The sequence below is a fragment of the Mustela putorius genome, unplaced genomic scaffold, assembly GCF_011764305.1.
Source record: "Mustela putorius furo isolate JIRA1106 unplaced genomic scaffold, ASM1176430v1.1 tig00000095_pilon_pilon_pilon, whole genome shotgun sequence".
NCBI lineage: Eukaryota > Metazoa > Chordata > Mammalia > Carnivora > Mustelidae > Mustela > Mustela putorius.
In genome coordinates, this window is record NW_025421280.1 from 26,007,291 (window position 1) to 26,019,856 (window position 12,566).

General features: G+C 42.6%; 1 protein-coding gene across 2 annotated transcripts in view; it reads right to left on the reverse strand.

Annotated features, from left to right (window-relative positions):
- KIF15 (kinesin family member 15) overlaps positions 1 to 12,566 on the reverse strand; it is a 71,205-nt gene that overhangs the window by 33,679 nt on the left and 24,960 nt on the right. For both annotated transcript variants that reach the window (XM_004760834.3, XM_013060703.2), the window contains 7 exons: positions 10,146 to 10,355; positions 7,448 to 7,573; positions 7,159 to 7,281; positions 4,371 to 4,494; positions 1,982 to 2,058; positions 1,523 to 1,732; positions 431 to 608 (listed from right to left, as the gene is read on the reverse strand). In XM_004760834.3, coding sequence (XP_004760891.1) covers positions 431 to 608; positions 1,523 to 1,732; positions 1,982 to 2,058; positions 4,371 to 4,494; positions 7,159 to 7,281; positions 7,448 to 7,573; positions 10,146 to 10,355 — 1,048 coding nt within the window. The remainder of the gene's footprint in view (positions 1 to 430; positions 609 to 1,522; positions 1,733 to 1,981; positions 2,059 to 4,370; positions 4,495 to 7,158; positions 7,282 to 7,447; positions 7,574 to 10,145; positions 10,356 to 12,566) is intronic.

The following is a 12,566-nucleotide window of genomic DNA, read 5'->3' on the forward strand; positions in this document are numbered from 1 at the left end:
GCCTGCGTAACTCAATACTACGAGATTTATGAGAAAAGAGTTTGGAAAACGCCTTTTGGTAACATAAAAGCCTAAGTATGTACATAAGAAATTAGCACACTCGGGGGGCGGGGGAGCCTGAGTGACTCAGTTGGTTAAGCGTCTGCCTTCAGTTCAGGTCATGATCCCAGGGTCTGGGGATCTAGCTCTGCATCCAGCTCCCTGCTCAGCAGGAAGCCTGCTTCTCCATCTCCCTCTGCTGCTCCCCCTGCTTGTGCTCTCTCTTTCTGTCAAATGAATAAATACAATCTTAAAGAAAAAAAAAGAAATTAGCATACTAGGTCTTGAGGCCAAAAGGAAGACCCTACCGGTGAGACAATAAAATGCTTTTTCAACAGCATCCCCCCTCACCACGTCCCTAGAAGACATGCAGACAACAATCATTTCTTACCCTTGTCCTTTTTCTCTGTGCCAGATATTTCAGAGAAAGCTTTTTCTAGTACAGCAATGGTCTGGGCATCCATTTCTTGGGCTCTTTTCACAGGCTCTAATAATCTCAATCTTCTGTTCTCCTCCCTGAGGGAATGGTTTTCCATTGCATATTTTGCAACTCTGGGATGGTGTTCTATCTGTGACATAGAACAATTAGAGATTTACAGACAGACAGACATTTCCTCAATAACCAATCTTGCCGCCAAGCCATTTGGAAACGTTAGGAATGCTGCACGCTCTGTGGACAGTGGTCCGCCGCAAGGGCTGTGGACAGCAACCTGGCAGTTGTGACCACACGGAGCATGTGCGTAGCCTACGACGCCATTATTCCGTGTCTGGGCCTGTGCCTTGAAATTTTCACCCAGGCATGGGCTCATAGGGAAAAACGTGCAAGAGTGTACACTGTGGCCGACTCTTCATGCAAACGGGGCTGTTGACATTAACACACTGTAGCAAAGAAGGATACGCTCTATCGACCAGGAAGCCACCTCCTCCAAAATATATTAAGTGAAAGACACAGCAGAAAAGTACGTACACAAAGTTGCCTTTTGTGTTGAAAATGATTATAAAAGTAAAAATATCCATATTAGTTTGTATATGCATTAAAAAGCCTCAGAAAAGTACAAAAGTCAGAAACAGATTTGATTTTTTTTTCCCCCTAACGATGTGCCTGTATTAACTACCCATCCTCCCCAGGGAAAAGGAAAAAAAGCATCAAGAAGTTGGAAGGGCCCCAAAGGGTGTGGGGAAGAAGTTGGAAGGATCCCAATGTACAGAGACCGCTGATTCAGACAACTGCTCACCGGGACAAGGGACAAGGGACACTTGCCTGCTGGGTGGGACGCTAATGCAACATCTCACAGTTCCTCCCCTCCTTCTTAATTTTACCATCATGGAAAATGGGGGGAAGAAGTTGTGCAATCATACAAGTCAGCTAAATTCGTTCAAAAACACTTTCCCGTTATATTAACTCACATGAATTTGGTGGCAAACTTAAATTTGCCCCGAACCTCCCTTCTTTTTAGAAATACTACAAATGTCATACACTCACTTGTTCCCGCAGAGTTTGGATTTCATCCCTTAATTCCGACAACAAGCGATCCTGCTCCGCTGGCAGAAAACTTCCCCGGGATTCCTTGAGGAGCTTCTCCAGGCGCATTATTTGATCCTCTCGGAATTTCACAATCATTTTATTAGATTGAATAAATTTTTCTTTTTTGAGGGTGAGGTCTTCTAACTGGGTAACTTTCTCTACCAGAGACTTAAGAAATTCATAATTTGGTTAAGCATGAAAAGGAATTCAGCCTCCCTGAAATTTCAGGGAGGCTGAATTTCCACAAACCAAGCAATAAACACTAACTTGACACTTAATCCCAAGGGCAAAATTAAATTTTCCACAGTTTTTCTTCATTTTCTTTATTTACTTGTGCCCTTTATTTCACTCAGAAAGGTGCCATCGAGCAAAAGCCTAAAATATCCGGAATGCCCTTTAACCGACTCAGTTTCCTACCTTCTTTTCCTGTTCAGATTTCTTAAAGAACAACATCGCCTCTTGAAAATACTTCATGTAATTAGTCTGATCTTTGTCTGTAATTGATCCAGTAAGAAAGAAAAGAAAATGGAAACAAATGTTTATCTCTCAAATTTTAGGACCAAGTATTGAGCTAAAACAGCCTCTGACTGTTCTCAATCTAAAAGAATCAGACTGTTGTACCCAGATCACAGATTTCAAATCAATCCTATCTACATATTAGCGATTCTTTGAAGAAAAATAAGTTCTTTCATCCTGTTTAGTAAACACATACATGTTACTTATGACTGAATCCTGGAAGTGGATCTAAATGAAATTAGTATCTTTTTTCAGCACCTGTGAGGAAAGAATTATTCAAGATTATTTCTACACCGCCTTCCCATCACATCCATAGATATGGGGATATCATGGACATATGGTATCTGTTACCTGATTACAAAGTATGGGCATCTCTAGTTTGACTGTGTGTTGCTGTATCATGCTTTGCAGACACTGCATTCTTCACCAGTGGAGAGTTTGTGGCAACCCTGCCTCGACCAAGCATACTGGTACCATTTTTCCAATAGCATTTGCTCACTTTGCGTCTCTATGTCACATTCTGGTAATTCTTGCAACGTTTCAACATTTTTCAGTATTGTTATTATATTTGTTACAGTTATCTGTCTGGGATCAGTGATCTTTGATGTTACCACTGTAATTACTTTGGGCACCACAAACCATGCCCATATCAAATGGCAAACTTAATGAATAAATGTGTTTTCTGAATGCTTGACTGCTTGACTGCCTGGCTCTTCCCCTCTCTCTCCCTCTCCTAGGCCTCCCTATTCTGAGATACAACAATATGGAAATTAGGCCCTTTAATAACCCTACGATAGCCTCCAAGTGTTCAAAGTGAAAAAAAAGTTGCACGTCTCACTATAATCCTAAAGCTAGAAATGATTAAGCTTAGTGAGGAAGGCACGCTGAAAGTCAAGACAGGCTGAAAGTGAGGCCTCTTACTCCAAACAGCTAGCCAGGCTGCGAATGTGAAGGAAAAGTTCTGGAAGGAAGTGGAAAGTGCTACTCAAGCAAATCCATGAATGATAAGGAAGCAAAACAGCCTTATTGCTCTCAGGGAGAACTTTTAGTGGTCTGGATAGAAGATCACACCAGCCACAACATTCCCTTAAGCCAAAGCCTAGTCCAGAGCAAAACCCTGACTCTCTCCAATTCTGTGAAGGCTCAGAGAACTAAGGAAGCTGCAGAAGGAAAGTCTGAAGCCAGCGGAGGTTGGCTCATGAGGTTCAAGGAAAGAAGTCGTCTCCCTAATGTCAAAGTACAAGGCAAAGCATCAAGTGCTAATGTTCCTCTACTGGATCTGGGCAAAGTCAACTGAAAATCTGGAAACGATTCACCATCCTAGATGCCATTAAGAGTAATCATGATTCAGAGGAAGAGGTCAAAATGTCAATATGGAGTTTGGGAGAAATGGATTCCAGCCCTCGTGGAGGACTTTGAGGGATTAGAGTTCTCAGTGGAGGGAATAACCAGAGATGTGGGGAAAATAGCCCCAGAACTAGAACCACAAGTGGAGCCTGACGATGGGACTGAATTGCTCCAAGCTCCTGATAAAACATGAACGAATGAGGAATTACTTCTAATGGGACAAGGAACATAAGGTTCCCTGAGCTAGAATCTACTCGTGCGGAAGACAAGTGCTGTGAAGACTGCTGAGATGACCACAAAGGGTTTAGGGCGTCACATGACCTGAGCTGACAGGGCAGCAGCAGGACTTGAGAGGACCGACTCCCATTCCGAAAGAAGTCCTGTGGTGGGTAAGGGGCTATCAAACAGCATTTCATGCTACAGAGGAATCATTCGCAAAAGAAAGAGGCAATCGATGCAGCAAACTTCGCTGTTGTCTTATTTTAAGAAATTGCTACAGCTGTTCCAGCCCTCAGCAGCCACCGGCCGGATCAGTCAGCAGCCATCATCGTGCAAGCAAGACCCTCCGGCAGCAGAGAGGTTACAGTTGCTGAAGGCTCAGATGGTGGCTACCATTTTTCAGCAACTGAGTATTTTTAAAGTATGTATGTACATTGTGTTTTTAGACATAACACTACTGCACAAAATATACTACAGTATAGTGTAAACCTAAGTTTTATTTACTGATTGGCTTTACTGTAGTATTGGCTTTACCGCAACAGTCTGGCACCGAACCTGCAGAATCCCTGAGAGATGCCTATACTGTGTTCCCAGGTGGGTAAAACAAATACACTTGTTCAAAAATGGGGGTAGCTTTACTGTACTGTGCCTGTCATCAGAGGGTTCTCAAACTAATATCCGCATGTGGTCTTCCTCAGGATGAAGGACACTGTGTTCATCTCACCTTTGGTCAGAAAGCCTTCCGGTAGTAGCTGCCCTGAAGTAAACTGGGCCAGCTGATCTTTGAGCCTCTTCACTTCAGCCTGGAGCTGGCTCACATTTCCTTGGGTGTCTTCATTGACCACTGCCTGTTCAGGAATTTTTTAAAAAGCATTAAAAGAATACTCTTGAGTCATACAAGACTTGTGATTCTATTTGTTCTAGGATCTAGAGTTACAAACACCAAACAAAACCACACTCCCAGCCCACAAACGGTCGCAAGGCCCCTAGATTCACAGTGTGCTAGAGAGGGGAGGAAGCCTCCCTTCCCTTTGCCTCATACCTACAGCCACGGGCTCTCCCCCACTCATCACCCCTCCTGGATGCTCCCACTTAGGGGTCCACCCTGTTGGGCTGAGCCACCCAGGGATCTGGGTGTGTGCACCTAACACTGCTGCTTCTTGGGAGAGCCCCAACCCCATGGAGAAGAGCAAACAGCTCTTCCCCTCTGGAAGGAGCATCCCCTCCTCTCTGTCTTGGCCCACTCTAAGGGGACGATGAACAGCAGAGCTGGCCTGAGCTCCATCAGCTTAGCAGAAACCCCCTTCTCCAAAAGAATCCACCCCTGTATTTCCTAATAGCCCTCCTGAAGAGAGGAGTTGGTGGACAGCTCTATTTCTGTTTTATTACCACACTAAATGTTATTTTAAAGAAACGTTTCTTGAAAAAATTATCTTAAAGGAATGACTTCTTTAAGATAACTTTTTTTTTTAAGATTTTATTTATTTGACAGAGATCACAAGTAGGTAGAGAGGCAGGCAGAGAGAGGGGGAAGCAGCCTCCCCGCTAAGCAAAGCCTGATGCGGGGCTCCATCCCAAGACCCTGAGATCATGACCTGAGCCAAAGGCAGAGGCTTAACCCACTGAGCCACCCAAGTGCCCCCAAACTTTTTTTTTATTAAAGATTTTATTTATCTGAGAGAAAGCCAGTGCGCGTGCACACGTGTGAGTGTACCAGCAGGGGGAGCTGCAGGTAGATGATGATGCTGGACTCAATCCCAGGACCCTGGGATCACCACCTGAGCTGAAGACAAATGCTTAACCAACTGAGCCCCTCGTTAAGACAACTTCTAAGAGGTTCAAAAAGGCCCATAACACCTAGAGGGTGATAATAAGAGCTAACAGTTTAACTACCAATCAGCTCAAAGGGCCCCAGCTGTGAAATACCCAATATCCTAAAAAGGGAGGAAAACTTTCTGACACAGTCCTGAGGTCCCCGTGTTCTTGTCTTAAGCCAGGTCTGCCCACTGGGAAAAATCTAAACAGCACATGCTTAAATGAGTCCCAGATATCCTAGTCACTTCCCACCAGCAGGCTGCAGAATAGGACTTACCATTGCTAATAATTAGTACTAAGGCTCCTCCTGGTTTTACCGTTTGATGTATTCAGCAGCCATTTCTAGTTGCTTCTGATGCTTACCGCCAGTCTCATTTCAAGGCACTCCCTGTACATTCTGACATCACTGCCCCATCAGTGACATCATAATCCTAATTATCCCTGCTGTTCTCCACTCTCCAAAAACTCTTAGTAAGCCCGAAGAGACAGGGTCAGGAAGCCCTAGTGATTTTTCCTCCTTATATTATGAATACCCCACTACAGAGTCATACATAATCCAATAAAATAAATCAACAACTAGACCTATACTCTTCTGACTTATCCAGGAGAAGAGGCAACATGGACCTCTTTACTTTTACACGCTAGGATGATCATGGAGTCTACCTGCGGGACAGAAATGACCAACTTCTCATCTGAAAGAAAGAGGAAATTAATCTGCCAATTCATGGCACTGTAATTCTTTTGTCTAGAACCAAAGGGGCATCCAGCCTTTCCAAAATAAGTGGGGGACCCCTGCTCCAGGGGCTGTTAAAGAGCTGCTTGCTCATAGCCAAATATGTCTGCCATCTGTTTTTGTAAGTAGAGCTGCACTAGAACATAGTCATGCCCTTATGTTTGCGTACTGCTGACAGCTGCTTTCTCACCACCAAGGCAGAGCTGAGTAGCTGGGACAGACGCTATCTAAGAAGCCTCAAATATTTACCTTTACAGAAAAGCTTCTTTGACCACTGGTGTACACAAATATCAAGGAAGCTTCTTATATACAAGAAAAATGGGGAGGGGCGCCTGGGTGGCTCAGTGGGTTAAAGCCTCTGCCTTCAGCTCAGGTCATCATCTTAGGGTCCTGGGATCAAGCCTCACATTGGGCTCTCTGCTCAGCAGGGAGCCTGCTTCTGCCACCCCCTCTCTCTGCCTGCCTCTCTGCCTACTTGTGATCTCTGTCTGTCAAAGAAATAAAAATCTTAAAAAAAAAAAAAAGAAAGAAAGAAAGAAAGAAAGAAAAATGGCGAATCCTTGCAGGTACAAACAACCTAAAAGGCAAAGCTTGTCAACATCAAACTGTCTTCATAGTGAAGCCCCAGCGAGTGCGCGCGCACGCGCGCGCACACACACACACACACACACACACACACCCCAATCCCTCTGTTAGCAATGGTTTGGGTAAATAAATTTAGTCTCCAACCCAGTTAGAAAGGAAAAATGCCTTCCTTTAAGAAAAATCAAGTCAAACCATACCAACCATAAGACCTAATCTAGATCTCAAATTCCTTGAGCAATACAGAAAGCTAGGAAAGATGAAACAAATCTTACTTAGAATTAAGCTTTCAAAGAGAAATAAATAGAAGTTAGTGTTTATATTAGGGCAATTACAAGCTTAAGTATTTTTCTAATTTACTTAATTGTACTCAGTATTTTACCTTATTTTTAATCAGCTTGGCTCTCTGAGCAAAATTAAGTGTTGACAGTGTTTCCCCAAAACACCTGGATCCAGGATGAACATTTGCGATTATGGCTGTTTTGGCATTGCCTCCAAGGGAATCCTGTTTAATGATATGAATGGTATACATTTTCAGGGAAGAAACCATAAGTACTTTGTTAAGCAAAGAAAATGGATATTCTTACCACTAAGGCTGAGAGAGTACATGACTGTCAACCACAGTGAGCATAACCCAAAAAAGGGCCCAGGAAGCCAATGGTCTACTTTACCCGAAGTAAGAAGGTAAGTTTGGAGTCTCTGTAGCAAACGTGCCTCTGTTTTCCATTACCTACGTCGACAAGCGCAGTAATCACTTGGCCCAGGCAGCTTAATGACCGGTTTATATTACCTGCCTCCTAAGGGGAAAAAGAATAAAATTCGAGATGCACTGGTTTCATTTTAGTATTTTGAATTAAAATATGCCTAGCAGTGAATTTTGAATGGAACATCAAGTCATGGACAATATTACCTTTTTTTTTTTTTTTTCCAGTCACAGACAATATTACTAAGGATAACTGACTTTCCACCAGATGTCCTCAACTAATCCCTAACCTTTTCCTATTTGACCCACTCTGCAATTTTCATATTCAAAGACAAACACAGAAATTATGTAAAGAAAACAAAAAGCCACCTCATAATTCTAAGAGTTTTAAATTGACCTATAGGTAGGGATAAAAGCTGGGAAAGAACGGAGAAAAAAGGCGACAGCAGTGAATTAATAAGGAGTATTTTTCAATACTTTTATGTTAAAATGTTTGCTACATTAAAAGAGTGTGAATAATAACCCATTCATTCCACATCCCACAAAGTCACTGATGAACTTATCAGAAGAGATTATTCAGTCTAATTCTGTAAAGTGTAATAAGACCCTTTTAAAAAGTGGTTTGGGCGGGGCGCCTGGGTGGCTCAGTGGGTTAAAGCCTCTGTCTTCGGCTTAGGTCATGATCCCAGGGTCCTGGGATCAAACCCCGAATCGGGCTCTCTGCTCAGCAGGGAGACTGCTACCCCCCCTCTCTACTTGTGATCTCTGTCCAATAAATAAAATCTTTTTTTTTTTTTTAAGATTTTATTTATTTATTTGACAGATAGAGATCACAAGCAGACAGAAAGGCAGGCAGAGAGAGAGGGGAGGAAGCAGGCTTAAAAAAAAAAAAGTGGTTTGGGGAGGGCAAAATGTTGGGGTTGAATATGCTACACTGGATTTTTATTGTAGTTATCATACTTCAATAACTGGGTCTGCAGTGGTCGGAGTACAGAAGAGAGAATGTGCGTATTCTCAAGCAAGATGCTCGGAGTTCAAGTGCAGCTGTTTTATCAGTCAGTAAATCAGAAAGGTGTTGACAGCACTGTCTGTGAGCTGGGCTACTTCTGCTTGAATTCCGATCTACTCCTAGCTGTGAGCCCCCGGACAATTTCACTCCTGTTTCTCCAAAACTGAAAGGATCACAGTACCTACTTTCCAGAGATGCTGGGAAGATTAAATAAGTTAATACACATGAAGCACTTGAAACAAGACCAGCATATGTCCTATCGTAAAAACTGGCTATTTCTCTCTGCTTCGTGTCTCCATAGAAACATGAGCTTAGGGGCGCCTGGGTGGCTCAGTGGGTTAAAGCCTCTGCTTTTGGCTCAGGTCATGATCCCAGGGTCCTGGGATCGAGCCCCACATTGGGTTCTCTGCTCAGCGGGGAGCCTGCTTCCTCCTCTCTCTCTCTCTCTTTCTGCCTCTCTGCCTACTTGTGATCTCTGCCTCTGTCAAATAAATAAATAAATCTTTAAAAAAAAAAAAAAAAAAAAGAAAAAGTAACATGAGCCTAAGTTCACCTGAAACTGCCTGAGAGCTTAGGAAGCTCAGATCCTCACTTTCTTTTCTTTTTTCTTTTTTTTTTTTTTTAAAGATTTTATTTATTTGTCAGAAAGAGAGAGAGAGAAAGCACACAAGCAGGCAGAGAGGCAGGCAGAGGAGGAGAGAGAGGCAGGCTCCCTGCTGAGCAAGGAGCCCGATGCAGGACTCGATCCGAGGACCCTGGGATCATGACCTGAGCCAAAGGCAGCAGCTTAACCCACTGAGCCACCCAGGCGTCCCAGATCCTCACTTTCAATGTAAATAGTAGATGGTCCTTCACCATTTCTGACACTCCCTCACAGCCCTCATACACTTTCACCTACAGCATCCACACCCTTTACTGACAAAACAGACCACATACATTTACAGAGCAGTAAAATGTATCTGGAGAACCTCAGGCCCCACTGCCAATCCCTCAGCCTAGGACTGGGTCCTTGCTCTCCCCCTGAAATATTAACCACCTTAGCTGCCCTCCTTTCTCTCCAGACCCTCCCCTCATGAGTCTGGTATGATTGGCCAGATGGCTAAGCTTCTATAAAACGGACTTTTGCATGAAATCACTTAAAACTTTTCAGTGTTTCCCAGCATTCAGAGAACTGAATGCAAACCTGGTCTGGCCCTCCTGGTCCTCGGTGATCTGGGTGATCTGGGCCTGCTTGCACCTAGGACCCAACCCATTCATTGATCTGCGCTGAAATGCCGAATGCCATACTCCCTTGAGGTGTCCCCCTGCTGGGCATGTATTCCCTGTTCTCTCCCAATCCAAATCCTGCCCCCTTGGAGAACCCAATTCAAGAACTCCTTCTTTTCTATGCTTCCCCCAAGCAATCCAGTCCCTTCTTCCTCTGGCCCTGGCTGATATTTGTACTGCCATCCTTTCTGGCATGAATTCAAATACTCTGGCTACCGACACACTTGTTCTAGCCCACGTATGTTTAATGTCCCTACCCCATAACAAAAATTTCCACATCTTTAGAATGGAAGCACATTCTGATTCCTTTGTAACCTCCACACACTCACGCTGGTACTGACTTCCAGTAATTAATTCACACACAAGTTGAAGATCATAACTCCACTATTACCTTTAACCTCATCCCTTCTGCATGGGTGTCTTTTTGCCTTTCGGATCCTGCTAAGTCCACCAGATTGAGTAGGGAGGTCCTTATATTCACAGTCTCATTGCTTTTCTCCATCGACTCTATTGTAATTGTAAAGACTGCATGAGACCGAGAAGATTCTCTATTCATTGATGTCGAAGCCACACGTCTGTTTCTCCATCCTCCAGACAGCACCTATGCAAAAGGGAAAATTGCTACAACTTATAAGTGACACAACAGCCATTTTCATACTGACAGAGTATACAGACAAAAATATTAGTAAAAGTGTAAAACCCTTACCCAAGGATATATATTCTTCTCATGCACAAACTAACAAAACTGGCCACTGTATTAATTCATAAATCATTTCTCAATAAATTTCAAAGCATCACATAAGACCATATTTTCTGATCCCGTGGCAATTAAGAGTCAACATGATAAATTTTAAATTACCATAAATCTGGAATTTCAAGCATTTCTAAGCGATTCATGGGTCAAAAAATAAAATTATAATGGAAAAATACTTAGGTCCATAAGACAATTAAGATATTAAAAAATTGTGTGAGGACACCTGGGTGGCTCAGTGGGTTAAGACTCTGCCTTTGCCTCGGGTCATGATCTCAGGGTCCTGGGATCGAGCCTCACATTGGGTCCTCTGCTCAGCAGGGAGCCTGCTTCCCCCCCCCCCCCTGCCTGCCTCTCTGCCTACTTGTGATCTCTCTCTCTCTCTCAAATAAGTAAATAAAACTAAAAAAAAAAAAAAAAAAAAGCTTTATAAAACTTGTGTGTGGTTTAAGCAATAATAAGTAGTAACACTTAACATTTAATAGCATTAAACACTTCCACCACAAAAGAAAGGGCCTACTAACCTAAGCACCCAGCTTAATTAGTTGGAACAAGGATAGCAGGATGAACCCAAGGAAAAACAAAGAAAACCTTAAAAGAGCAAAGCCACGTAAATAATATCAACTATGTAAAAAAAGAAAATGAAATACAGCGAAGTATTTTAAAAATGAGAATACTGAGAACAGCTTTATGTCAATATATTTGAAAACTGAGAGGAAACTGAAATTTTCTAGAAACAAAAAACTTCCCAAAACTTCTGACCCAAGAAGAGTTTGTAAAATGCCTGCATGGCTCTAATACAGAATTTTTACCGTTGATTTTAGCCAAAACTACAATGGAATTCCAACCAAAATCTCAACATAATTTTTTTTGGTATGTATATATACACAAAAACACACACACACACTGGGTCACAGGTAAAACCTATTGCTTACTATGAGAGTCACAGTTTAAAAAGTTTGAAGATCGAAGAATAAATTACTGAACTGTGATACATACACACACAGACAACACAGACACACAAATATTCGTACAATGAACTACACAGCAGTGAAGATAAGTGATATACGACATGGATAAAAATTTCATAAATGTTTAGTTTTAAAAAGTTATAGAAAGCTAATACACATGATTTATTAAAACTCAAAAACAGGCAAAACTAACATTTTCAGAAATACATATGTAGGTGATTTAAAAGTGGAAGGAGGGCGTCTGGGTGGCTGAGTTGGTTGGGCCACTGCCTTTGGCTCGGGTCATGATCCCAGAGTCCAGGGATTGAGTCCCACATCCTGCATTGGGCTCCCTGTTCAGCAGCGAGTCTGCTTCTCCATCTGACCTTCTCCCCTCTCGTGCTCCCTCTCACTGTCTCTCTCTCTCTCTCTCTCAAGTAAATAAATAAAATCTTAAAAAAAAAAAAAAAAAAGTGGAAGGAAATGATCGTGACATTCAGCACAATGTTGATTTTTAGGAAGGAGCCAGGGACATGAGGTAGGGAGGGGCATACAGGTTGACATGATAGTATTGATGATATCTGGGTCTTGAATTCTTAAGGTCCTCTGCGTTCATTTTAACATTAAGCTAGTAACTTCTATGCATGTGGTAGTATTTCGTATGTGTCAAATATCACACGATAAAAAACCGTTTAAAATCAACTGGCCAGATCAGATGGCATAAAAATGCTGTATTTTGTAAATTCCTGTCAAGAGGTTTATTTGCCCTGGGCACCTGGGTGGCTCAGTGGGTTAAAGCCTCTGCCTTCCCCTCAGGTTATAATCTGCTCAGCAGGGAGCCTGATTCCTCCTCTCTCTCTCTCTGCCTGCCTCTCTGCCTACTTGTGATCTCTGTCAAATAAATAAATAAAATCTTAAAATAAAAAAGGTTTATTTGCCCTGAGCCAAGTGCTAACTCGTTTACCTAATAAGTAAACAAGGGTAGAAAATAAAGGGAAGAGAACAGCCCATTGGTTTAAAGAGCAGCAATCCCAGAAGCTCCTCAAAGGGGCAGCTCCCAGGGAGAATCACTGGAGAAATACGACACTAACAAACTATCCCTATGGGCCCT